The sequence below is a fragment of the Terrapene carolina genome, unplaced genomic scaffold (assembly GCF_002925995.2).
Source record: "Terrapene carolina triunguis isolate 2854851 unplaced genomic scaffold, T_m_triunguis-2.0 Scaffold121, whole genome shotgun sequence".
NCBI classification, from domain to species: Eukaryota; Metazoa; Chordata; order Testudines; family Emydidae; genus Terrapene; species Terrapene triunguis.
The window spans coordinates 1546145-1573907 of NW_020664472.1; the positions used below are offsets into that span (position 1 = coordinate 1546145).

The 27763-nt window shown below is 40.4% G+C and overlaps 1 protein-coding gene across 21 annotated transcripts in view; it reads left to right on the forward strand.

The window, feature by feature from the left end:
• LOC112126064 (neurexin-1) overlaps window positions 1-27763 on the forward strand; it is a 1188344-nt gene that overhangs the window by 522447 nt on the left and 638134 nt on the right. For 14 of the 21 annotated variants that reach the window (XM_029911748.1, XM_024224457.2, XM_026652579.1 and 11 more), the window contains 3 exons: window positions 5630-6013; window positions 24495-24698; window positions 26975-27001. In XM_029911748.1, the coding sequence (XP_029767608.1) occupies window positions 5630-6013; window positions 24495-24698; window positions 26975-27001 (615 nt within the window). The remainder of the gene's footprint in view (window positions 1-5629; window positions 6014-24494; window positions 24699-26974; window positions 27002-27763) is intronic. The other 7 variants (XM_024224462.2, XM_024224471.2, XM_024224469.2 and 4 more) reach the window with 1 other exon arrangement.

Here is a 27763-nt window from a genome sequence, read left to right on the forward strand (position 1 = left end):
GGAAGATGATCAGGAACAGTCAACATGGATTCACCAAGGACAAGTCATGCCTGACCAACCTGATTGCCTTCTATGATGAGATAACTGGCTCTGTGGATATGGGGAAAGCGGTGAATGTGATATTTCTTTACTTTAGCAAAGCTTTTGATACGGTCTCCCACAGTATTCTTGCCAGCAAGTTAAAGAAGTATGGACTGGATGAATGGACTATAAGGTGGATAGAAAGCTGGCTAGATTGTCGGCCTCAATGGGTAGTGATCAATGGCTCGATGTCTAGTTGGCAGCCAATATCAAGTGGAGTGCCCCAGGGGTCAGTCCTGGGGCCAGTTTTGTTCAACATCTTTATTAATTATCTGGATGCTGGGATTAATTGCGCCCTCAGTAAGTTCGCAGGTGGGGAGGAAGGGAGATACACTGGAGGGTAGGGATAGGGTCCAGAGTGACCTAGACAAATTGGAGGATTGGGACAAAAGAAATCTAATGAGGTTCAACAAGGACAAGTGCAGAGTCCTGCACTTAGAAAGGAAGAATCCCACGCACCGCTACGGGCTGGGGACTGACTGGCTAAGCAGCAGTTCTGCAGAAAAGGACCTGGGGAATTACAGTGGACAAGAAGCTGGATATGAGTCAGCAGTGTGCCCTTGTTGCCAAGAAGACCAACGGCATACTGGGCTGTATTAATAGGAGCATTGCCAGCAGATCGAGGGAAGTGATTATTCCCCTGTATTCAGCGCTGGTGAGGCCACACCTGGAGTATTGTGTCCAGTTTTGGACCCACCACTACAGAAGGGATGTGGACAAATTGGAGAGAATCCAGCAGAGGGCAACAAAAAGTATTAGGGCGCCGGGGCACATGACTTATGAGGAGAGGCTGAGGGAACTGGGGTTATTTAGTCTGCAGAAGAGAATAGTGAGGGGAGATTTGATAGCTGCTTTCAACTACCTGAAGGAGGGTTCCAGAGAGGATGGAGCTCAGCTGTTCTCTGTAGTGGCAGATGACGGAACAAGAAGCAATGGTCTCAAGTTGCAGTGGGCGAGGTCTAGGTTGGATATTAGGAAACACTATTTCACTAGGAGGGTGGTGAAGCACTGGAATGGATTACCTAGGGAGGTGGTGGAATCTCCATCCTTAGAGTTTTTTTAGGCCCGGCTTGATGAAGCCCTGGCTGGGATGATTTAGTTGGTGTTGGTCCTGCTTTGAGCAGGGGATTGGACTAGATAACCTCCTGAGGTCTCTTCCAACCCTAATATTCTATGACTCTATGAAGCTCTGTGCCTGCTGGGCAGTTTCCCCCCACGTGGTCTGCATAAGGGGAGGGCAGGAAAGTAGCTCCTGATAATTCATCACACTGCCTATATGGAGAAACTGACCGGCAGGCACAGAGCCTGGCTTTGCTGCTCACCATCCCCCCCCCCCCAGTTCTCTTGGAGGGCACAAAGCAACGTTGCATGGGCGCACAAGCGGTGATTCAAAGCACTCCATGCCTGCCGGTCAGTTTCTCCACATGGACTGTGAAATGGAGGGCAGGAGAGGAGTGACCTTTACAGCAGAGCTCCAGTTTGGTACCATTTTCCATAAGAACAAGGTGGCTCAGCCACTTCCCAACCCAGGTGAGTGCTCAGCTGCTTGTCCTGGCTGTAGGGGCGGGGCTAGGGTGACCAGATGTCCTGATTTTATAGGGACAGTCCCGATATTTGCAGCTTTGTCTTATATAGGTGCCAATTACCCTCCACTCCCTGTCCCGATTTTTCACCCTTGCTCTCTGGTCACCCTAGGTGGGGCGGAAGGACTATGGGACTCCCCCTGCAGGGAGCCACCGGGGTCGAGTCAGACCCACCCCCAGGAACCTTTCCTGGCTCCAGGAAGCTCCACACACACACCCGCTCCACTTCCTGCCCCCATCACTCCTCAGCTGCAAGGGGGAGAGGTCACTGTATGGGGAGCTGCACCTGCATCTGCCCAACTCTAGTGCATCCAGACCTCCCTCCCAAGTGCCACTCACCTGAATCTTCACCCTGCTGAGCCTCACCCCCTGCCTCCAGAGATCCCACAAACCCAGACCCTCCTACCAAGCCCCCCACATCTGATTCCCTACACCACCAAGCGTCACTCCCTGCATCCAGAGGCCTGCCCCGCTAAGACCCCCCTGCTGCATCTGGATCCCCTGTGGAGCCTCACCTCCCACCCCTTCCCCTTGGCCCCCCAAATACAGAAGTCAAACTCATAATATGACAGCACCCATATGCGAAAGCCAGCAACAAAATTAGACCAAAGTATTACATCCCACAGGAGACTAGACTATTATGTGCCACAGGCAGAGAATACGAGGAACTGAGGTGCACCAGTGCCTGAGGCTCCCACAGTGCCAGTGAAATGATGTTGGTGATGCCAAATAACAGCTCTAGAGACTGAACAGATCTGGTACAACATGAGTAGGAGCAGTGAAAGGTTCCACTAAGTTGTGCAACTAGTTTTTTTTAACCTTGACTGAGATCAAGTACCTAAGGGTGAAGAGGTATCATTCATTTTCCATGTACAATTAATCCCAGTCCTCTCTGCTAAGGATGCTTAAAAATGTGCCAGTTGTACTGGTTGTTTTTGTTACTTGGTACTGGTGTAAGACCACCAATTCATTTTATGTATATTAGGCTGCTAAAATGTCATTAGAAAGCTTTTATTCACTAATGATCTGGGTCTAATTCAACCTAGTGACCTAAAGGAGAAAAGCTCTGCAACCCATAACCAAACCTTTATCTTTTAATATTTAGTGGATATTATTCATAATGCAATAACTACCATATCTAATTTAATATGTATCACATTAGGTAAAAGGTGTGTGTTGGTTGACACAACTGATTACTAAAAGCTTTGGCAAAAAAATTCACACTAAAGTTAGTTCCTTAATAGAGGCTCATGCACTAAGCTCCAGAAGTCCCCGGTTCAATAGGTAGCCTGATATTCAGAGGTACTGACTTTCTGAGGTTTGATTTAATGGGAACTGTGGATGCTCAGAACCTCAGAAATAAGACTTGTGATAGAGGTGCTTAAATATAGATTTAGTAAAATAACTTGAGGTTCTCATGATTGAAAATTTTGAGGGATTTTTGGTGGAAGAAAGGGTCTCTTAGTTAAAGATTCAACATACCCTCCTCCTTCAGTTAGGGATTTAGGAACCTCCCATTCCAATTTTCTGATTCTCCAAATAGACCTCAAGCAAAACACAGAAGAAAAGTATTCCTGATATTGCTAAAGGAAGTGGGGGATAAATATTTAAAATAAACAAAATGTTCAGGCATTTTTATACACAATTATAAAGATGCAAATAAGGCACAATCTTTTTTGTCCCCTCATCCTTTTCGGTAACCATTAAAAGCAGAGAGGCTGTTTTTTAAATATACCAAGCTCAGCTTAAACCAGAAGTACTGGAAATCTCACAAAGGAGCTTTATCTTCTGACATTTCCAGCCCAAAATGATTTGAATAAGTGTCTAAACTTTTGAATGCTTATGCTAACTGAGACATTGAGGTTTGCCCATTACATTTTTTTAATCTGTGCGTCCCCTGGGACTCTGTATCATCGGAGTACAAAATACCCCCATCATAAATAAAATAATGGGGGCGCAGACAGCAATGTATTTGGTCATGCCAAACTGTGGGCTTTCAAAAATGGTTGTTTTTCATAGAGTTAGTGGCCAGAAGGGACCACAGTGATCATGTAATCTGACCTCATGCATAACACAGGCCATGGGATTCCAAACAAAGAAAAAAAGTTAGTTTGTTCTTTTGATGTCTATATTCTACTGTATAGTAGTTTATTTTAATTTAAGATTCATATAATAAAACGTTTGTTTCAAACATCTCTGTCTGACTCACTTTTGCTCTCCGTTTATAATCATATTTTGATATAGGTGCATGCAAGATCTTGGAAATATCCTTTCCAAATGACATTCCTGGGGAAATGCTCCATAGTTGTCAATTCTCAATAATAATCCCTGAGGTTTTCCGGATTCTGTGCTGCATAGTGATAATAGGAATGATGTTTCACATGCATCTGTATGTAAAGAGGAATGTGATCCTGGGCTCTCCTGCTTTCCATAGTACCCTTTCAAACACACTGCTGAGGGTAAAACATAAAACACACACTGCTGTAACTTATATAGTATAATGTGGCTGGTAGAATCATAGAAGATTAGGGTTAGAAGGGACCTCAGGAGGTCATCTAGTCCAATCCCCTGCTAAAAGCAGGACCAACACCAACTAAATCATCCCAGCCAAGGCTTTGTCAAGCTGGGCCTTAAAAACCTCTAAGGATGGAGATTCCACCTCCTCCCTAGGTAACCCATTCCAGTGCTTCCCCACCCTCCTAGTGAAATAGTGTTTCCTAATATCCAGCCTAGACCTCGCCCACTGCAACTTGAGACCATTGCTCCTTGTTCCGCCATCTGCCTCCACTGAGAACAGCCGAGCTCCATTCTCTTTGGACCCCCCCTTCAGGTAGTTGAAAGCAGCTATCAAATCCCCCCTCATTCTTCTCTTCTGCAGACTAAATAAACCCAGTTCCCTCAGCCTCAGTACTTCACTTTAATACAGTGATCTATAGGGGATTGTGATTTCACCGCCTGCTTGAATGTGAAGACACGATCATATTAAAATCCACACACACATTTTGTTTTAATAATCTTACTGCAACAGTTGGACTGTATCTGATTAGCACACATGTGCTATGGTTCTGTATGTTCAATTCTTTCAGTTGGAGTCCTCAGTCTTTACAATTATTTTCAGAGTAGAGGATCTTGACAATTGATCATCCTAGCCAACATTTCGAGCAACACATCTGAAGCTTTTTTGAGGCTTCTTGCACAAGTGGCAGAGCTAAAATTTCAGGCTTGTTTTTGTTTTTTAACTGAAAGCAAAAATAAATAAATATTTCTGATTTCATGATGTCTCTCGTGCTTCCCTCTTTCCCCTCTCTGTAACAAGCACACATTTAGATGCAAATGTCAGAGGCATTGATTTTTTCCCTCTGGGTGTACATCACTATCTCTTTAATGATTGGCTGCCTGGCAGCCGATGAGAGTACTTCCCCTCCCCTCCCAGACAAAGGGTCTGATCCGAAGCCCATTGAAACTAATCAGAGTCTTTTCAATGACCTGGATGGGCTTTGGATCCAACCCAAAGACTGCGCACATTATCTCCTCAGAGGCAGAATCCCTAGCACGGGATCGTGAGCTACTTAGAGGGCAGTGCAAAGAGTTGCTGTTGCACCAACAGGGTATTTCTGAAGATCACCCTGAAATACATTTGATTTTTTTGCACTGAATAATACATTTTATCTATCTGAAATCCCTTACGTGGATTTTGGTTTTCATACATTTAAGTTCATGCAGTATTTTGTGGAAATGTTTGTATACCACATATTTCCTGATAGTGTTTAAGGGATATTTTAATACAAAATAATGTGTCATTTTATTATTTTAAAATGTGTAAATACAACATTCATCTAGGGCTTTCGTGCATGAGATATTTGGCAATAAGCAAATACTGCATTTTGGGACTCAGGGAATAAAGAAATGCTGCCAGAATTCACTTTAATATCTTAAAAATCTTGCATGTTGTTGTTTCTTATCAGGTACCATTTCTGTGAACACATTACGTACACCTTACACTGCACCAGGAGAAAGCGAAATCCTAGACCTAGATGATGACTTGTATCTTGGGGGCTTGCCAGAAAATAAAGCAGGGCTGGTCTTTCCAACAGAGGTGTGGACAGCACTTCTCAATTACGGATATGTTGGCTGCATCAGAGACTTGTTTATTGATGGCCAAAGCAAGGATATTCGACAAATGGCTGAAATTCAAAGCACTGCTGGAGTGAAACCCTCATGCTCAAGAGAAACTGCAAAACCATGCCTGAGCAACCCCTGTAAAAACAATGGTGTATGCAGGGATGGGTGGAACAGATATATCTGTGATTGTTCTGGTACAGGCTACCTTGGCAGATCATGTGAGAGAGGTAGGTTTCAAAAGATTGTGCATGACTCTACAATGTAGAAATTAACAATGATTAAAAATGGCAAGTACTGTGTTAACCTTTTTAAAAAATAACCCTCATTGTCTGTTGCTCTTCTTCACACTGGTTTTATATTGGCAGAAAACTAAATTGAATCAAGTGGCCATATGGCCATATGAAAGAGTTTGGGGGAGATTTTCAAAGGCACAAATGGCAGGTAGGTGCCTAATTCCCACTCATGATGAGTAAGAGTCAGGTGCCTATCTGCTATTTGTGACTTTGAAAATCCCCTCTTTTGTCATTTTACAAGCTGAGCTGTGAAGAGCTTTGTGACAACATGAGAAAGTACTTTCTCTTATTATTAATTTACTGAAATGTGACTCTATGAAACCTGAATTCACCACAATCTGACTCTGAATTGAGGACGGAGTCTCCCCGCACGTACACTGGTATAACCCCACTAACTATTGTACATTCTTGAATTCCATGAGTGAAATTCCGGCTTCATTGAAGTCCTTGGCAAAACTTCCACTGACTTCAGTGATTCCAGGATTTCACCTCTTGAATGTAAATGAGAAAATATCAGGCCCCTAGAATTTAGATTCACTCTTTGTAGTTTAAAAAAATTTCTAGTCCATAGGGGAATAAAATTACTGTTCATCATAAGTAGTAAAATAATTTATATTTAAAATTAATGAATATAACCTTTAGCTGTGAAGAGGAGTGTAAAATCAGATAGTAGCTATACAAGTTTAATTTTAAAAAATTGGGGAGGAAAAGAAATATGGGTATTACAAGTATAGGTTATTTCTGATATCATTTCTATTTTATTTTAATTAGTTTAATTAACACTTTAATAATCTGCAAACACAGTGGCATTTCAGTGATATTTAAAAGTAGCATATTTCAATAATAACACTAAGAAGAATTTGATGCTGTTTTGTTGAGTCATATATATACAACTTATAATAATGGGCAATTTTTTCTGTGTGCAATACACCGTTTTATAGTAGAAAAGGAACATTGAGTAGCTCATTTTAATATTTTGTATCAAACAGATAGAGCTTTTATTTTTAAATTGACACCAAACAGAATGTGTAAAGACACTTTCAGTGCTTTGCACACACATTGCGTAAATCTTAGCTGCAATACATTAACCATGATTTGTTACAATTGTCAGCTACAGTACTTGTATTTTAGTAACTGAATATTAAATCTGCTTTTCTGTTTCTCTTTTTATAAGAAATCTTTACTTTTATATTCTAATATTCTCTCTTCTGTGATTTTATTACAATACAAGCAAAGACCCAGACCTTTTATTAATATATTTCAAGAAAAGAGAGAAATGAAATTTGACATCCTTATTTGTAAGGATAAGTGGGGAAACTAACAGTTTATCAGAACAAAAATCTTTTTTAGTATTTTTATTCCAGTTGGAACAAAAAGTGTTCAAATGCCAGAACTCTTATTTTGTGAAATCTTATATTACAATTGACACATAATATAGTCTTCCCTGCTAGCCGAAACCTAATCTGCAAGTTTATTGACTGGCAGTTAAAGTTTTTTCTGTATAGTTTAATTCATTTTGCTAGGTAAAGTGGTCACCTAAAGATTTTACTGTTTAAAAATAAAACTGATGAATGTTTTTTTAAAAAGGTCTAGATATAATCTTGAGGAAATCCCATCACTTTTGTGGTAAATGAAGTCAGGTTATTGGCATTTGCAAGTACATCTGTACCTTGATATAACGCTGTCCTCGGGAGCCAAAACATCTTACCGTGTTATAGGTGAAACCGCGTTATATTGAACTTGCTTTGATCCACCAGAGTGCGCAGCCCCGCCCCCCCGGAGCGCTGCTTTACTGCGTTATATCCGAATTTGTGTTATATCGGATCGCGTTATATTGAGATAGAGGTGTAGGTCCCAGATTTTTAAAAATGCAAGCCCCTTTGGCTAGAGGCCAGTTATGTTGATGTCTCCAGATTGTTCTATTACTGGTGGAGTGAAGTTGGCAGAAGGCATAACCAAACTGTCAGATGAATTACAAAAACCTTCAGTTAAATATGCATGGTGTACCACCCTGTGGCAAAATTCCGCTATTACATATGGAGAAGTAAAAATAGTACTTACATCTTTCCAGATCAGGAGAAGCTAGGAAATATTTACATATTTCAGTCATTAGAGACAGGGACAACAAACATATGCAAATCTGCAAATGAGAATTTAATAGCAAACTTCATCATAGGGATTTGTCATAAACATATTTAACGGGTCACAAGAACTCGCACAGAATCCTTTTCATCTCCAGTTATTTTTCCCCCTAGTATATTTTCAGCTATTGTCCAATTCAGGACTTAATTTCCTAGCACACATAACTTCACCTACTGGGAGTGATGGTAATATGGTATTCTTATTAGCTTCCTCACAATCGTATCTGGCTCTTGTCCAGCAGAAATCTTTGTGCAGTCAGTGCAGGATCATTTCCTACCCTCGGGTCTCCCTATCCAGAGGAAACTGCACTGAAAGCAGTTCTCCTTCCAGTAATATTTGTATCCCGAATGGTCATGCATTAATACGATTACAGCTTTTGAGATTCTGAAAGCAGTGTGTTGGCATTTTACCACACAAATTGTTATAACTACTACTGGTGTGGAATAACTGATACATTATTGTATTTAGTGATATAAATAACACAATTATAATTGTTGTAAGTAATTGAAGTAAAATAAGAACATGTTCACCTCCACAAACAATAGAGCCTTACAAAGTGGGAAACCATGTTAGAATAAAATATTTGAGGTTAAACAACTGGGCTCTGTAATTATGTGTTAGGAGATTAGGATATCTACAGCAAACATGGCATATATTTACATTTTATGACACTAACATTTATGTGCCATGAAGCTTTCTTTGCCGTAATAATCAAAGAAATAATTTATCCTTATTATATGTATCAATACTGTACCATACAAAAATATTATAAATTCATATTTATGGTAGGTCTACACTACAAGCGCTACAGCAGCACATCTGCTATGCTGCTGTAGTGCTATACTGTAGACCTACTACAGCCACAGAAGGGAATTTTCCATCACTATAGTAAATCCACCCCTTGAAACAGTAGCTAGGTCGGTGGAAGAATTCATCCATCGACCTAGCTGCATCTACAGTGGAGATTAGATTGACCTAACTACATCACATAGGGCATAAAATTTTTCACAGCTGTGAGTGATGTAGCTAGGTCACCCTAAGTTTTACATGTAGAGCAGGCATCAGATAAATTAAATGTGTTCAGGTCAGCAGGGCCTGATTAAATTCATCCTAGGGTACTTAAGGAACTAGCTGAAGCAATCTCAGAACTGTTAGCAGTTATCTTTGAGAACTCATGGAGGACACGTGAGGCCCCAGAGGACTGGAGAAGGACAAACAGAGTGCCTATCTTTAAAATGGGGGGGGAGGGGGATATAGACCAGTCAGCCTAACTTTGATATCTGGAAAAATACTGGAACAAATTATTAAACAGTTTGTAAGCACCTAGAGGCTAGTAAGGTAATAAGTAATAGCCAACATGGATTTGTCAAGAACAAATCATGCCAAACCAACCTAATTTCCTTCTTTGACAGGGTTAGTGGCTAATTGGATAGGGGAAAGCTGTAGATGTGATAACTTGATTTTTCTTAAGTCTTTTGATACTGTGCCACATGACTCTCATAAGCAAAGTAGGGAAATTTGGTTTAGATGAAATCACTGTAAAGTGGGTGCATAACTGGTTGAAAGACTGTACTCAAAGAATAATTATCAATGAGTTTTTGTCAAATTGGGAGAATGTATCTATTGGGCTCCTGCCCGGGTCTGTTCTGGGTCCGGTGCTATTCAATATTTTCATTCATGACTTGGATATTGGGGTGGAGGGTATGCTTATAAAATTTGTGGATGACACCAAGAAGGGAGGAGTTGCAAACACTTTGGAGGACAGGATTAGAATTCAAAATGACCTTGACAAATTGGAGACTTGGTCTGAAATCAACAAGATGAAATTCAGTAAAAACAAGTTCCAAGTACTGCACTTAGGAAGGAGAAATGCACAAATGCACAAATACAACAATATGTATAACTGGCTAGGTGGTAGTAGTGAAGAAAAGGATGTGGGGATTAAAGTGGATCACAAATTTAATTAGAGCCAACAATACAATTCAGTCGTGAAAGAGGCAAATAGCATTCTGGGGTGCATTAATTGGCATATTGTTTGTAAGACACAGGAGGTAATTGTCCCACTCTGCTCATCACTGGTGAGACCTTGGCTGGAGTGCTATGTCCAGTTCTGGGTGCCACACTTTAGGAAAGATGAGAACAAATTGCTATCCTATGTACTCTCACCAACAAAAATGATTAAAAAGTTTCAAAAACCCTGACCTATTTGGACAGGTAAAAAACTGGAAATTTTTCGTCTTGAGAAAGGAAGGTGGATGGATACCTGGTAAGTCTTCAAATATGTTCATGGCTGTTACAAAGAGGACTGTGATCAATTGCTCTCCACATCCACTATAGGTGGGACAAGAAGTAATCGACTTAATCTGCAGCAAGAGGGATATAGGTTATATATTAGGAAATACTTTCTAATTATAAGGATAGTTAAGCACTGAATAGGCTTCCAAGTGAGATTGTGAAATCCCTGTCTTTGGCGGTTAAGAAAAGCTTAGACAAACATATGTTTGGGATGGTCTAGATATACTCGGTCCTGCTTCAGTGTCAGGTGCTGGATTTCACAAGGTTCCTTCCAGGCCCATATTTCTATGATTCTATGAATATATGATTCTATAATCTGATCAGATTAGTAACTAAGGAAAATCCATAGGACACAAAAGCCATTTTATGCTCATTCCAGCCTATTTAAAGTTAATAGTTTTGTGTGTGTGTGTGCAGAAATTGGGTTGTATGTGCTTATTTTCCCACTGTAACAAATTCTTGGTTATACATAAAGTAAAAACATCAGTATAATCTATGGATTGGTTTAGTTGTTTATGGAAACTAAAGCAGATGGAGGGACAGATGTCATAGCAATATAATTTGGCTGTGTCTCTGATTGTTATCATGGATCACAATATGTGACTGCCTCTTGGCAAAGCCTTTCACAGGTGCATACTTTTGACTGGACAACAAGGAACAATGCATAAAAGCAAATTTATTGAAGAAAGGACAGGCATACAATTTGCAAGGAGTTAACTTAAATGAACTTTCCACAGGGGAAATACATTTGAGTGTATTTTTTCCCCTGTTTGAATTGTCTCTGTACATTTTTTAATAAAATAGAAAAACTCCTAACAAATGCAGGACGATATGAAAAATCATGTGTTTCCTATTGTTATAATAACCTCATCTCCTACCTATTTATTTACTACAAATTTCATCCTTTGCACCCTGCTAAATCCTGTGGGGCTAGATTCTCCCACCCTACTCTTGTTGTGTAGTGAGGACATCCCCCCTCAAATAATCCTACTGGAGTAAAGTACTACTTGTCATGAATGAAGGTGGCGGAATCTTACCCATGTTAAACATTTATCCTAACTGTAGTGTATCAATTTCAGTTTTCATCCATATTTTATCCAGTAATTATTTATAGATTGAGAATTATTAGAAAGTACTCCCAGAGACCCCTCAAGTCTGCCACTATTTGCTTTATTTCATCCAAGCTGCTTTTTGAAGAGAAGGGTGTTAACATCCAACATCACGGATCTTTTCTTCACATTTTGATGTATTGGGTCATGGCACAAAGTCTCCTGTTGACTGTAGTATTTTTTAAATCTAACTAAGTCACTTCTTATTGCAAAACATGAAACTATTTTATCTGGTTATGTGAAGTTTTAGATTTTTGGGAGAAATTTTAAAAAAGTAGAAAAATAAAAATAAAATAATGAATACACTTGCAAACACACATTGAAGTCATTGGAACTAGTCGCAGTTTATCCATGATCTGGATCTCTAATAGTTACAGGTCTGGAATGAGCACTATTAAGGGGCAAATTCTGTTCTTTTGTACTTAAGCATAAATTCTCTGATTTAAGAATATAGTTGCTATTAAGGAAAGATATATAAGTTATTAATGACTTTTTCTGTTGTGGTATTAAAATGTAATGTTATTGAGTTACAGTGTAACCTATAGAGCTTAGCCAAAATCAGATTTCATTGTCCTAGGCATTCTATAAACACATAGTCCCTGCCGCACAAAGCTTACAGTCTAAATAGAAAACAGGGGGGAAAAGTAAAGGGTAAATAGAGGTAAATTGACTTGGCCACACAACAGGTCAATGGTAAAGATATACAACCCATGTCCCCTGAGTTCCAGTCCAGTGCACTATCACTGGTCATGCAATGTCACCAAAATGTAACCTGCTTAAATTCTTACAGAATTCACAAAGTGTTTTGGACTACCCAAATCTGCATTTTGTGTGTGAAAAAGTTTCATATAAAAAATTCACCCAGCTGGAAGGGAAGGGATGCAGCGGGGATGCATCATCTCTCCCTCAAAATGTCAGTGTTGGAAAACACTTCTTCCACCTCCACATTGTGAAACCCTATCTGAGACAGGTTCAAAGACCATGATAAAGTGACTTGTGAGGAAGCCATTATTACAACTTCCATACATAAATTATGGAGCAGAACTAGTTAGTAAAATAGTTTTAAAAAAATTGAAGCAGCCTGATGAAACAGACTGGGTTTTTCAGGATAACATCTTCAATGTTTTATTGAGTATAAATCTTTTTAAACTGTCTCAAAAAAGGTGTTTGAAATCCTTTCAGATATCCTTACTCGACTCCTCCACATTTTTCATAGGCTATCATTTTAACTTTTATTACATGCCATGGATATTTAAATTAATCATGATATAGGCAGAAATACAAAACATAATCCCTGTACAAGAGTTTATAACAATTTAAAATACTGTTGTGTCTGGACTATATCACAGCTAATTACGACATGAGGAATGGGATAACTGAAACTGGCCCACAACTGATCCTTTGTTTTTCAATACCGTATACTTCAGTCTTCATATTCCAATGTCCTGATCTGCTACTGCCTTAAAAACACAATCTTATTTCCAGTCAAACTTCTCATCCTATCCACATCCTTCACCTCCTCTTCACATGAGCTTCATTGCTCCTGTATAAGCAAAGCCAAACGTCCCACTCTTCACATTGAATAATTTATTTTCTTTATTCTCTGATACTTATTTTTAAAGCTCTTGTCCCATTCCCTCTCACCCCTCACTGCACCCTACATTTTTTCTTCTTTCCTCCCCTTGCTTTCCTCCCTTTCACTTAGCATCACTGCAATGCCAGTAGCTTCTTTCTGACATGAATAATGGTAATTAAATGCTGATTCCAGAACTGTAAGCTCTTCAGTGCAGGGACCACCTTTTTGTTCTGTTTGTACAGCACTTAGCACAGTGGGGTCTGGTCCATGACTGGAGCTTTTAGTTGTCACTGGAATAGAAGTAATAAATAAATAAATAATTCCACATCAGTGATGCAAGTCTAAAATTTAAAAAAGAAATGGCTACTATTGTGTAAAGGGAGGTGGCATGGAGAATGATTCGGGGGGTGGAGGAAAAGTGGGAGGGAGTAGGAAATAGCGGAGTAAATAATGTAGTACATATAGTTTCAGAGGAAAGTAATAAGTCACTTACTGTGCAATGGAGGGCTAAGCATTCCTCAATAATAGGAGGAAGCAGATGCATTGAGAGGAACAAGACAGGAAGGGAAGAAAATAGAAGAGAGAGGTGTGAGCCCATTTTCTGTTCACTTGACAGATTTAAGTCTTCAATTTTAAATGGAAAACATTTTTATTGTAAATATTAGTCCTTAATGCTAGCCCTTTGGGTTGGAACCTTATGTCCAAATTGCTCAAGGTATACACTGAAGAATAACAACATCCCTTTGGCCCTTTGAGGGGTTCTCCTCAGAGTTTTTCTCCTTTTTGAAAAAACAAATGAGAGAATAACAAAAAAATGTGGCAGGGTTTTTCAAAAGGGGGCAAGGAGAAGACTCACAGGAAAGTCCATAGGAATTGGGATCTCTATTCCCTTAGGCAAATTAGAAAATCCCAGCCTACATCAACATTAATAGCCTGATTATCCTCTCACACCAGTTTTACATCTGTTTGACTCCATTGACACTATTTCAAATAAAAACAGAATCAGGCCCTGAGAATTTCAACAAGTATGTTTATAAAGATAAGACTTACATTTTTTGAGCATGGAAGGGAAATATTTCTTTAAGCAAAGTTATCAGTTCATAAATTCACCCAAGAAATGTTTCATTTCATCAGTTTTTACCAAGCAAGGATTAACATCTCACTTCTGTTGGATAATTCTTCCCTGTACCTGGGATTTGATGCTGCCATGAAAAAGAAAAAGAAAAACCAGCTAGAATCAATGGCTTACAGTATTGTTTAATAAAGGCTCTTTCCCTGTTGTGCTTCCAGCACTGTAATGATAGTAAAACTGTTATTCCCTACCCTAGAGGCTGTGCCTCCTCTTAACAAGTAGCATATTATTCAACATTTATCACAGCCATTTTGAGCTTAAACTTCTGCTCTAGTAGCATTTAATCTAATGAACCCCTTTGGAGCAGCTGAACAGGAAAAAAAACGATCTATGTCACCATCATGCACACAGCCCCTTACTCATGTGAGGGTTATGGGCACAGATGACGAGAGCCTTAACCCACAGTAGTCCTTTGAGACTCATACCCAGCCCTGCATAACCACTCTTCCCCAAGCTTCCTCCATTTATTCAGGCTATCATCTTGCTAAATCAACAATCCATAGTGGATGCTTGTAAAAGTTGCAAGGAAGGAAACCAGAATCTCCTGGTTGCTGAGAGGAAATTAAAGAGAGAGAGAGAGAGAGAGAGAGAGAGAGAGAGAGAGCTTGCAAAACCTCATGCTCCATGAGCCACTCTTACATTATGGAGGAAAATGCTTTCCTAACCTAAAAAAAGATTGACCAAAGCTTTCTGGAATACCCTGTATAAACTTATTTTAACATAAGAATATGATTAGGCAGGAAGGCATGACAGCAAGGATGCAGAAGAAAGGTGCCATCCTGGGATAAGAGAAAATAGAACTCCCTGTAGTGGTGCAAAGGCCATGCACAACCCAGCTGTAGCTTACTAGCCAGTCAGGGCAGAGGGAAGTAGAACTAGGGGTAGGACACCCCAAGATGCACCAGGAGCCTTAAAAAAAGGAGATGGGAGTAGAGGAAAAAATCAACCTCCTCCACTCAGGCTCGCACCACACCCAGTAATGCGGGACATGGGAAAGAAATTTCATACCCTGCTCAGCAAGATTCAAACCCCACTCTGGCTAGTAAGGTGAGTATTATCAAAAGTCTGAGATTTACATCTGCTTGATAGCAATCATTTGTGGCCCTTTGGGCTTAAGCCATCCCACAAGCTGCCACAACCTGCAAGCTGCCACTCTGAGAGATAAACAGAACACTGGCAAAGAGGTCAACTTTGGCCCCCCTAGACTCAGAGTTAGAAGACCATTTACTGTGTGTGGGAAAATGTGATGATAAGGGCTCAGTTTCTGAAAAATATCAATAAAATAATTTGAGATTAATAAGCTTTCAGTTTCTGCCAAAGAATAATCTTTAGGGTTCACCATTCTTCCCATGACTGCTTCCCATAATATTTAGTTTCCCTAATATTACTAATAGGAAGAAAAACAGAACCACTTTTCACCTGTTATACCATAGGAGTTGGAAAATCTCTGATTGTTAATTTCCAAAAGGATATTTTTACATTTTGCAATGTCCTACAAAACAAAATGCCTGTAAATTTAATTTTATGACCTGCTGCTGGGTTCCATCTATCCATTGTGCAAAATGTCAATAGTAACAGTAAAGAAGTTATCATCAGAGAATCTTTTACTGCACAATAACCTTGAATCAGACTCTGAAACATTACTCACTCTAACTTCATCAGGATTATTAACAATTCTGTAGACACCATAGAATCACCAGAAATCATGGCCCTGTTGGACAGTGAAGAAAAATCAAGAAGAACAAATTAATTTTCTCTTCTGGTACCTCTTTGCTAATACTGCCTGAAGATTTGAGAAGGGGTGGGTGGGTGGGAATGATATAGATACTCCTGGATCTGCCACCAAATTTAAAAGAGACCCCCTTCCCTGCAGCTCTCTTATTCAGGAACCTGGAGAAGAATCTCTTTTTGTGATGACTGAGGCAGCGGGTACTGTAGTGCTCTGCATGTTACAGCCGTAGAAAAATATTTCTTGTTAACAGTGACTCTTCCCACAGACTCTCTTCTCTTGAATAAATAACAGCTAGCTCTGATACAGCACTTTTTCATCAGTAGATCTCAAAGCATTTTACAGAAGAGGTCAGTATCATTAGCTTCATTTTACAGGTGGAGAAACGGAAGCACAGAGAAGTGAAGTGACTTGTCCCAGGTCACCTGCAGGCCAGTGGCAGAGCTGGAAATAGATCCCAACGTACCATGTCATATTTTCCATTTCTGGAATGTATGATGATATTGATTTCCAATACTTGCACTGGCGTAATTCTTATTGTCACCACACTGATCAAATGCTCCTTCCTCTCCCCAATTTTGTCATTTGTTTAGGGCATTTCTGTGCTGTAGTCCGTCAGCACTTGATTGTGATACCCATGCCAGTTTGCCTAACAATTTAGATCTTGAATGGATTTCTGAGTTGTTGTCCAAAGGCTTTTTGTCATTTGGTCTCAACTCAGGCTTCTCAGACGGTTTTTGGAACATCTGTTTCCAAAATAACTGGTGTGGTTATGCGAAAAAGGACTGAGGACTGCTCATCATGACAGTAAATCCTGGAAGGCCATTACTGAACAAATCAATATCTGTTCACACTCCTTTTTATCTTTCTGACCCCAGCTAACATCTCAGTAATCCCCCAAATAGAGAGTATCCCAGAGTATCTCAGGGTAAACTATAAAGACACACCAATTACACAACTAGGCCACGTCTGTCATGCTTTCCTCTTCTTGCTACCCAATCGCCAGGGATTATTTTAGGGAATCTACAATCAGCCCTAAAATATCTATTATGATACGGGGATAAGAAAGGATTTTGTTCAGTTTGTCAGACCCCCACTGCTTTTAGTATAGCTACATTTATTGAATATTTAAAATCTCTCTAAACTCCTCTTAACTAACATGCCAATTACAAAATCTTATTCCAGATTTTCAGTAACTGTACCAAAACCTTTTTGACCATATAAAGGTCCTTGGAGTTCTCTACACATACTAGATACCATGTCTTGTCATTTGTAAAACTGCCCCTTCCAACTGAGCCAGAGGAACTTCAAAAAATTGGAATTAACTGGGATGCTCAAATAATATCTCACTGAGGTCTGCTTTGACAATGAAATTTCTCACCAGAACCATGAGCAATAAGTCCTTTATCTGTCTATTCTGAAGGATTTTTGATTTAAGAAGGGCAGAAACCCCCTTCTCCTCCTTCCCAAGGCTGTTTTTTTTCCTGCAAATACAGAACTGATAAAATCCCCCAGACTTGCAATTTCTAAAGCCTTGATGATAATATTAGTAGTCTGTTCTTCCAGTGTCTGGGTGATTTCCACAAATAATTTTACTGGTGAGGGTTTAGTGGTTGGAAGTGGATTTAAAATAATGTAACCCACCTGCCACACAATTCCAGTCTGACTTTGGAGGGTTTATATGCCTTCAAACTTTGTTGCAGTGACCTGCCTTTACACTGGATAATGTTGTCTGGAAAATGTAGAGACAGTTTCTTTCTCTAGTGATTGCAAAGGGGGGCCCTTGAAAAGTTTTAAAATTTATCTTAAGTAAACCAACAACCTTACCACCATTTGGTTTTTCTTATGGTATTTTATATGGTACTCACTGTAGCATCCAAGTTCCTTGCAAATACTAATGGATTTAGGTTCATAACACTGGTGATATAAGGAATAATTATCCCCATTTTACAGATGAAGAAACTAAAGCATAGAAAGAATAAGTAGCTTTATTTGCTCAATAAATCCTGTGGTAGAGCCAGCAATAGACCAAAGCTCTCCTGATTCACAGTCTAGGGCCTTAGTCACAGAACCATCTATCCTCTCCAGCTAGATAATGAAATCCTCTGGTAACAGGACATTCTGACCATTGAAATAGATTGGAAAAGTCTGCTGGCAGACAAAAGGTGCACATTTTGAATCCTAAACTGGAACTTGCATCTGAGAAGTCTTTTCATGGTCATCTTGCCCGTGGATTTGGATTGTCTCCTTCCTTTAAATTAATCAATGTGGCAAACAAGGGCAAACTTTGCTTGACACTTCTGGCTGCTCCCACAATCTATACAGTGCAGTCTGCTCTCACCACTCTAAGCCAGCAATCCATTTTAGTTGCCATCCGGCAAAGAACTGACATCTTTGTGACAGTGTGAGGTTCTCTCACTTACTGCTTTCTATTGCTAAAGAAGTTATCAGAGGACCAATGCCATCAGCCACTTTCCATGCAGTCCTCAACATCCAGCACTTTCTAGTCAGTCTCTTCTGCGTATATACTCGTTCATAAGCCGAATTTTTTTAGTAAAAAAGGGAAGCACCAGAGAAGGGGGTCGACTTATGAACGGGTATAGAGAGGGAGAGGTGGGACACAGCCCCTCCCCCCAACAGAGGGAGCAAGGAGAGGTAGCACAGACAGAAGGGAAGAGGCGGGGCCAGAGACTCTCCGCTTCTGGCCATGCTGCTCTTCCCCCAGATTTCCGAAGCAGCTGCAGCTCTGGGGCTGGCAGGCTGCAGCTGTGCCACTCAGCCCCGCCCCCCCGAGCAGGCTGTGGCCGCGCTGCCCGGGCGCCAGAGCAGGCTGTGGCCGCATCGCCCGGCCCAGCCCGCTGGAACATGCTGCGGCCGCGCCGCCCGGTCTGGCCCGCTGAAGCAGGCTGTGACCGTGCTGCCCAGCCTGCCAGAGCAGCTCCATTCAGGCCAGAGACATCCTCCCCAGATAAGGTGGGAAGGGATGGGATGGGGAGAGTGTGGGGGTCCCGTGCTAGGGGTGGGGTCATGTGGGGGGTGGTCACAGGGGCTACTCCCCTGACCCCCAGCTTCTCCCCCCCAAAAATTTCCCCACCAGTTGCTGTTCCGGCCCATCAGGGTAAGCAGCTGGCACGTCAGGACACTTTGTTTACTTAGGTTTACCTCTGTGCCTGCGGACGCTCGAGGTAAACAAAACATCTCGGCGCGCCAGCGACTTATCCTCCTATCCTGGGAGCCAAAGTTTGCTGACCCCTGAATTATAGGGTTGGCTTAGGAAAGGGTCATAAAAATTTTCCATTTTTACTTATCCATCTTGGGGGCGGTGGGGGTTGGCTTATAAATGAACCGGCTTATGATCGAGTATAAAATGGGAAAATATTAAAGACCTCTTCTAAACTAGGGGCATATAAACAAGCCACAGTAGTTTTCTCTATTTCCTTGTAAAATACTTCAGCACATACAATCGGCTGGGTAATAATTTCCTTCGTTTAGTCATCTCCTGACCTATGATTTGGGATCCCATCAAAGACAATGTAGGGCGGAGGGATTAAGGACCTGGGGAACCTTTTGGGAAAAGGGGCAGCCTATACAGGAAGGATGGGCTCCATCTAAACCAGAATGGAACCAGATTGCTGGCACTTAAAATTATAAAAGTCGTAGAGCAATTTTTAAACTAAGGTCTGGGGGAAAGCCGATAGGTGTGGAAGAGCATGTGGTTCAGACAGAGACATCCCTTAGGGGAAAATCTATTAATGGAAATTCTCTATGTCCTAGTAAGGCGGAGAGGATGGAAGATGATAAAATATGGGTAGGATCTGATGAAACACAGTCAAATGTATAAGTAGGGGCATTGCCAGCAGATCGAGGGACGTGATCATTCCCCTCTATTCGACATTGGTGAGGCCCCACACTACAAGAAGGATGTGGAAAAACTGGAAAGAGTCCAGCGGAGGGCAACAAAAATGATTAGTGGGCTGGAGCACATGACTTATGAGGAGAGGCTGAGGGAACTGGGCTTGTTTAGTCTGCAGAAGAGAAGGATGAGGGGGGATTTGATAGCTGCTTTCAACTACCTGAAAGGGGGTTCCAAAGAGGATGGATCTAGACTGTTCTCAGTGGTACCTGATGACAGAACAAGGAGTAATGGTCTCAAGTTGCAGTTGGGGAGGTTTAGGTTGGATATTAGGAAAAAACTTTTTCACTAGGAGGGTGGTGAAGCACTGGAATGGGTTACCTAGGGAGGTGGTGGAATCTCCTTCCTTAGAGGTTTTTAAAGTCAGGCTTGACAAAGCCCTGGCTGGGATGATTTAGTTGGGAATTGGTCCTGCTTTGAGCAGGGGGTTGGTCTAGATGACCTCCTGAGGTCCCTTCCAATCCTGATATTGTATGATTCTATGATTCTATGAAATGAAAAAGAGTCCCATTCAATTACATCATGTAATGGCGGATAGCTAAAAAGTGACAATTTTTTAAAGTGCTTATATACGAATGCTAGAAGTCTAAATAATAAGATGGGTGAACTAGAGTGCCTCATATTAAATGAGGATATTGTTATAATAGGCATCACAGAAACTTGGTGGAATGAGGATAATCAATGGGACACAGTAATACCGGGGTACAAAATATATCAGAAGGACAGAGCAGGTGGTACTGGTGGGGGACTGGCACTATATGTGAAAGAAAGTGTAGAGTCAAATGAAGTAAAAATCTTAAATGAACCAAACTGTACTATAGAATCTCTATGGGTAGTAATTCCATGCTCTAATAATAACAATATATCAGTAGGCCTATACTACTGACCAGGATGGTGATAGTGACTGTGAAATGCTCAGGGAGATTAGAGAGGCTCTTAAAATAAAAAACTCAATAATAAATGGGGATTTCAACTATCCCCATATTGACAGGGTACATGTCACCTCAGGACGGGATGTAGAGATAAAGTTTCTTGACACCTTAAATAACTGCTTCTTGGAGCAACTAGTCCTGGAACCCACAAGAGGAGACGCAATTCTTGATTTAGTCCTAAATGGCGCATAGAAGCTGGTTCAAGAGGTGAATATACCTGAACCGCTTGGTAATAGTGACCATAATACATGTCTGTCGCATCTTACACGCATTTAACATTTCAGCTTGCACGGTCGGCAAAAAAAAAAAAAGAGAAAAATAACAGTTTTAATACTGTACCTGTAGTGCGGGCGATTCCACCCGCCATTACACTCAATGTAATTTTGACTATACGCGATTTTCGCTTTACGCGCTGACTGCGGAACGTAACCCCAGCGTAAGATGCGACAGACCTGTATAATTAAATTTAATATCCCTGTGAGGGGGTGGGGGACAACACCACAGCAGCCCACCATGACAGCATTTAATTTAAGACAGGGGAACTACACAGAAATAAGGAAGTTAGTTAAGCAGAAATTAAAAGGTACAGCGCCATAAGTGAAAACCCTGCAAGCTGCATGGACACTTTTCAAAGACTCCATAATAAAGGCTCAAGTTAAATGTATACCCCAAATTAAAAAAAAACATAGTAAAAGGACCAAAAATGTGCCACCATGGCTAAACAACAAAGTAAAGGAAGCAGTGAGAGGCAAAAGGGCATCCTTTAAAAAGTGGAAGTTAAATCCCAGTGAGGAAAATAGAAAGGAGCATAAACACTGGCAAGTGAAGTGTAAAAATATAATTAGGAAGGCCAAAAAAGAATTTGAAGACCAGCTAGCCAAAGATTCAAAAGGTAATAGCAAATTTTTTTTTGTAGAGTACATCAGAAGCAGGAAGCCACTGCATGATTGAGATGCTAAAGGAGCACTCAAGGACAATAAGGCCATTGTAGAGAAACTAATTGAATTCTTTGCATCAGTCTTCATGACTGTGTATATGAGGGGGATTCCCAATCCTGAGCCATTCTTTTTAGGTGACAAATCTGAGGAACTATCCCAGATTGAGGTGTCATTAGAGGAGGCTTTGGAACAAATTGATAAATTAAAAAGTAATGTCACGTCACTGGGATCAGATAGTATTCACCCAAGAGTTCTGAAGGAACTCACGTGAAATTGCAGAATGACTAACTATGGTATGTAACATATCATTTAAATCAGATTCTGTACCAGATGACTGGGGGATAGTTAATGTAACACCAATTTTTTTAAAAGGCTCCACAGGCAATACCGGCAATTACAGGCCCGTAAGCCTAAATTCAGTACTGAGCAAACTGGTTGAAACTATAGTAAAGAACAGAATTATCAGAAACATAGATGAATATGATTTGTTGGGAAAGAGTCAACATGGTTTTTGTAAAGGGAAATCATGCCTCACCAATCTACTAGAATTCTTTGAGGGGGTCAACAAGTATGTGGACAAGGGTGATCAGGGCCGGCTTTAGCAAGAGCGGGGCCCGATTCCTGGGGGCAGGGCTTGCAGCAAGCCCTGCCCTCCAGGAATCGAGCCGCGCTCCAGCCGGGGTTGCCATGCTTGGGTCCGGCCCGGAGCTGCGCCGCGGGGGCCGGGCCGGAGCCGCGCCGCAGGGTCCGGGCTGGACCTGAGCCGCGCCGCGGGGGGCGCGCTGGGCTGCGCTGGGCCGGAGCCACGCCGGACCCGAGCCGCACCATGGGACCCGAGCCGGGCCGGACCCGAGCCACGCCGCGCCCCGGGGGCCGGGCTGGAGCCAAGCCGGGCCAGAGCCGCTGGGGCCGGCGTGCTCTGCCGGAACCGGGGCTGGACTGGGCCGCGCCTCCCCAGAACCATTCTCGCGCCCCCCGCCACCCCAGCTTACCTGGTACTGCCTGCCCATCCTTGCTTCTTTTCAGAATTCCCGCAAACCTCTGATTCGCGGGAAGCAGGGGAGGGGGAGGAGCAGGGGGCGGAGCGTTCAGGGGAGGGGAGGAGGGGGACGTGAGCTGAGGGCGGGGTGGAGAGCTGCAGCGCGGGGCCCTCTTAGCGCAGGGCCCAATTCAGCCGAATCGGCTGAATCGGCCTAAAGCCGGCCCTGAGGGTGATTGAGTGGATATAATGTACTTAGATGTTTAGAAAGCCTTTGACAAGGTCTTTCACCGAAGGCTCTTAAGCCAATTAAGTTGTCATGGGATAAGAGGGAAGGTCCTCGCGTGGATGTGTATCTGATTAAAAGATAGGAAATAAAGGGTAGGAATAAATAGTTTTCAGACTGGAGAGAGGTAAATAGTGGTGTCCCCCACAGGTCTATACTGGGTCCAGTACTGTTCAACATATTCATAAATGATTTGGAAAAAGGGGTAAACAATGAGGTGGCAAAATTTGCAGATAATACAAAACTACTCAAGATAGTTAAGTCCAAAGCAGACTGCAAAGAGTTAAAAAAGCATCTCCCAAAACTGGGTGACTGGGCAACAAAAAGGGACAATGAAATTCAATGTTGATAAATGCAAAGAAATGCACATTGGAAAGCATAATCCCAACTATACATATAAAATGATGGGGTCTAAATTAGCTGTTTTCACTCAAGAAAGAGATCTTGGAATTATTGTGGATAGTTCTGCAAAAAAACATCCACTCAGTGTGCAGCGGTAGTCAAAAAAGCGAACAGAATGTTGGGAATCATTAGGAAAGGGATAGATAATAAGACAGAAAATATCATATTGCTTCAGTATAAATCCATGGCATGCCCTCATCTTGAATACAGCATGCAGATGTGATAACTCCATCTCAAAAAAGATATATTGGAACTGGAAAAAGTAGAGAAAAGGGCAACGGAATTACCTGGGGTATGGAACAGCTTTCATATGAGGGGAGATTAATAAGACTGGGACTTTTCAGCTTGGACATCCCAACCCCTTGCCCCAGGCCTGAGCCCCCACCAAACCCAAACCCCTCATCTCCAGCATCCACATCAACAATTTTCTTCAACTGGGTCGCCAGAAAAAAAGTTTGAAAACCACTGCCTTAAGGGTTCTTTTTGATAACTTGGCAATAACCATATTCTGGGTAATAAGAACCTTACTGGTTTAAACAGAAAAAACCCTCCGGTAATGATCAAAGTAGATGACTCAGAGGTGAGTTTTCAAGATAGGAGTGTAATATTGACTTGGATAGCTTTGACCTAAGTTTACACAATTAGGCCTCAATCTTGCAAGCTCTTGCATATGTGATTTTATGCACATGTGCATAAAGTCCTGCACATGCATAAGTTTTTATCGCATTGGGCCTTAAAAAGTCTACCAATTGAGTTAATTAAAATAAGTCTAAAAGTTGCATGGCTTGTTCCCAAAACCTGAGATATCGGATTTCAAATCAACTTTGCTTATGTATGCCAACAATGATTGTTATTCCAATTTTCAACATGATGGTGTTCGATCTTTTGGCTGTATATATGTGTTGGCTTTTCTATTAACAGTTTCAATAAATATAGTATAACTATTTATTTTGTAATTAGCAGTTTTCTTGTCCATTTCCAGAGGCAACAGTTTTAAGCTATGACGGAAGTATGTTTATGAAGATACAGCTCCCTGTTGTGATGCATACAGAGGCAGAAGATGTGTCCTTACGGTTCAGGTCTCAGCGAGCTTATGGCATTTTAATGGCAACTACTTCTAGGGAATCTGCAGATACACTTCGTTTAGAGCTGGATGCAGGACGAGTTAAACTAACGGTCAACCTAGGTAACAAACCCTTCCCCCTCCCCCTCCCCCCTCCAGAAATTAACATCTTCAGCATTCTTATTCTTATTATTTTGCTTGCAAGCATTTATTGAACAGCCTGTTTGACCTTAAAATTAAATTATATATATATATATATATATATATATATGTAACATGCATATATATACACACACACATCCATTTTTTAAAGTTACTGATTTTTATTCTTTTGGTTTTGCATTTTTTATTCTTTACACGATTTAACATAACCCATCATAATATATTTTGTACTATTGTGTGTTCTAAAAAGAGAAGGCCAGTTCATCAGTGACATTTCTAGATGAAATAATTTTAACCTGCTTGATTTCTGAGAATTGGTCTCTACCCACAGATTCTTCATAATTAGCAGCTACAGAAGTTGAGTGTACAGAGAGAAACTGTTCCAGCTATTATATGTAGGTCAGTGTAATTTTAGCTCCACCAATTAACATAACATATACATGCATAATCAAAAAACTTCTAATTTTCACACATGAAATATTGTACATTATGTCAACTGATGGGCATTATTGGTTTCTTCTTTTTAGCAGTCACATATGTAGTGAAATCCATCTTTTCTTTTATGAACAATTCTGTAGTGGTATTTTTGTGTCAAAAGATAACACAACCCTTCAATGCCCGAAGTCTGCGGCCCTCAGCAAACAGCCATGTGAACACAAAAAACACAAGCCCTTCTACAGAAAACAAATTAATAAAATGCTATCCTGGTTTGGCATATAATTGACAAAATGTTAGGTTACTATTTTCTGTAATAAGTATCAAACTCCACATGTCTTTTTCATTTTGCCTTATGTTTTTGTTGGGTTTTTTTTAGGTAGAGAGAAGAGAGTATGAAAGAGAACAAACACAGTGAATAAAAACTCATATAGGTTCTGTGAAGTGATTTATTTTACATAGTTGCTTTCAAGATTGATGAACAACTATCTAAATTAGCTGTTTATATGGTGATTTCAGAGATATAATATTAAAGTGTGTAGATAACCCGATGATGAGCTAACACCCATTATGTAGAAAAGTAGGTCATTGAATTACTATTCTGATATTTACGGGAGGTAGGGGTAAGAGGAGGGGAGAGGTTGAAGGGGAGAGAAGGGAAATAAAAGTTAAGACAACCAAGTGGTCCTCTTTGACTGTTCTCTTATAGTTCCCTCTTGTGACAGCCTAGGGTTAGTGCAAGCTGATAAAATGTTTTGAATCACAAAATGGCAATGTGGAGCCTCCTTCAGGAAAGCTTTCTGTAGTAAGAGGTGTGTAGGTGCTGGTCCCTGGCTGTTTGCAACCACTTTTCTGATGCGGTTGACGACACATGACAAACTCAGCTATATGGAAACAAAATCTAGGTTTTATATTATTTATGCTCCTCAAAGGTGCTGAAGATAAATTATTGTACGTACAAAACAGTGTTGCATATTTTTAAAATCCGGGGTCATAATCCAACAAAATGATTCTCCAGAGCAATCCAATATGTTTTCATATACAGTAGATATCTATATAGGTATAAAAGGAAAGTAAACCAAAAAAAACCAATATCTGTGTTAGCTATAATATTTATTCCACACAAATAACAATAGCGAATTCTTAGGCGAGAACTAAGCTGAAAAGAGATGGTTTTCTCGAACTCCTGGATTTTCCAAATAAAATGTTCTTAGATATTAATATGAGACTTTAAATACAGTAATTGTTCTGCTGTGAATTGATTGTATACATTTATATAAAGTAAAATATATACTACAGTGTGAAAGACTATTTACAAACATAGTTAATGCTTTATATTTTACTACACAGTTTAATAGAAAGAAAAAAAGTTCACCTTTGAGGTGTAATATATAACTGTGGTCCAAAATGAATGATGGTGGCTTGGCCTGCTCTATGCCCCATTGTGACGGAGCACTTTTTAATTACACTGAGAAAAATTATCTGTTCTTTCACAGATGGGGAGAAAGTTGTGGCCTGCCTCAATCAAGCATTTTTGACAGTTAAACATGATTTTTCACTTAGATTTGTCACCATGTAGCTTTGTTTGAAATTGGCCATTTTTGACTCTATACTGCCGTTTCTGCGTATAAAGTTTTATTGCACTATATCTGGGTTACAGCAATATGTAAAGACTAATCATTTGGAGTGGCCATATTTGCATGTGTCTGTCCCCGGAAGGGTGGACTGTGATTTTATTGGATGTCTGCAGCTATTACCTTGAAGGATAAATTTTCATTTTTCATCTATTCTTCCCCATCTAGACTGTATCAGGATTAACTGTAATTCCAGTAAGTGCCTATTCAAAATTTTTAAAATGTTATTCCTCCATTATAAAATTATGCAAACTAGATGAAAAGATTGTGTACAGTTTACAAGCATTTGATAACTCAGTACTGAAATGCTATATTTATTACAAGGGTGTACAAAGTCATCATATTTTCTCTACTGTAAATTGAACATTTTCTCTTTCACACCCACTTAAACCTCAAAATTAAGTAAAAAATTAAGGACACTAAAGGTTTAAATAGAGGGGGAAATAGTGCAAGGTTTGTTATAGCCTTAGCTAGTTCATAGTACATAACTATCCTACTGAATTAATCAAGCTGGGTTCTTTTATTGACAATAGCCAAGGGGTATTGAACAAGAATTCATGATTTTCCACAACCTGTTCTACAGTCTTTTTCCCATTGTTCCTTGGCCTTTCATCTCTAATCTGTGGTGAGACTCTCTGAACATAATTGTCCTTACTACAACAATTCATATTCCATAATCCTCCCAAGCAATTAACCATATTTACTTGTTGCTTCCTGCACAATTAGTTTTGCTAAACCCTTGTTTTATGGATATGTAATATATGGGTAGTATTAAGTTAAGGACATTAATGTGTCTGACAAAAACTACATTTGTATGATGATTTTTTACACTCTAATCATGTAAGAACCCTTAAATTGAACATTTTTTATCTGTGCTTATGCATGTTAATGAAACAGAGGGAAATATTTGCCAGATTAATGGACTAAATTTTATCCTTTCTGATATTATTTGGATTA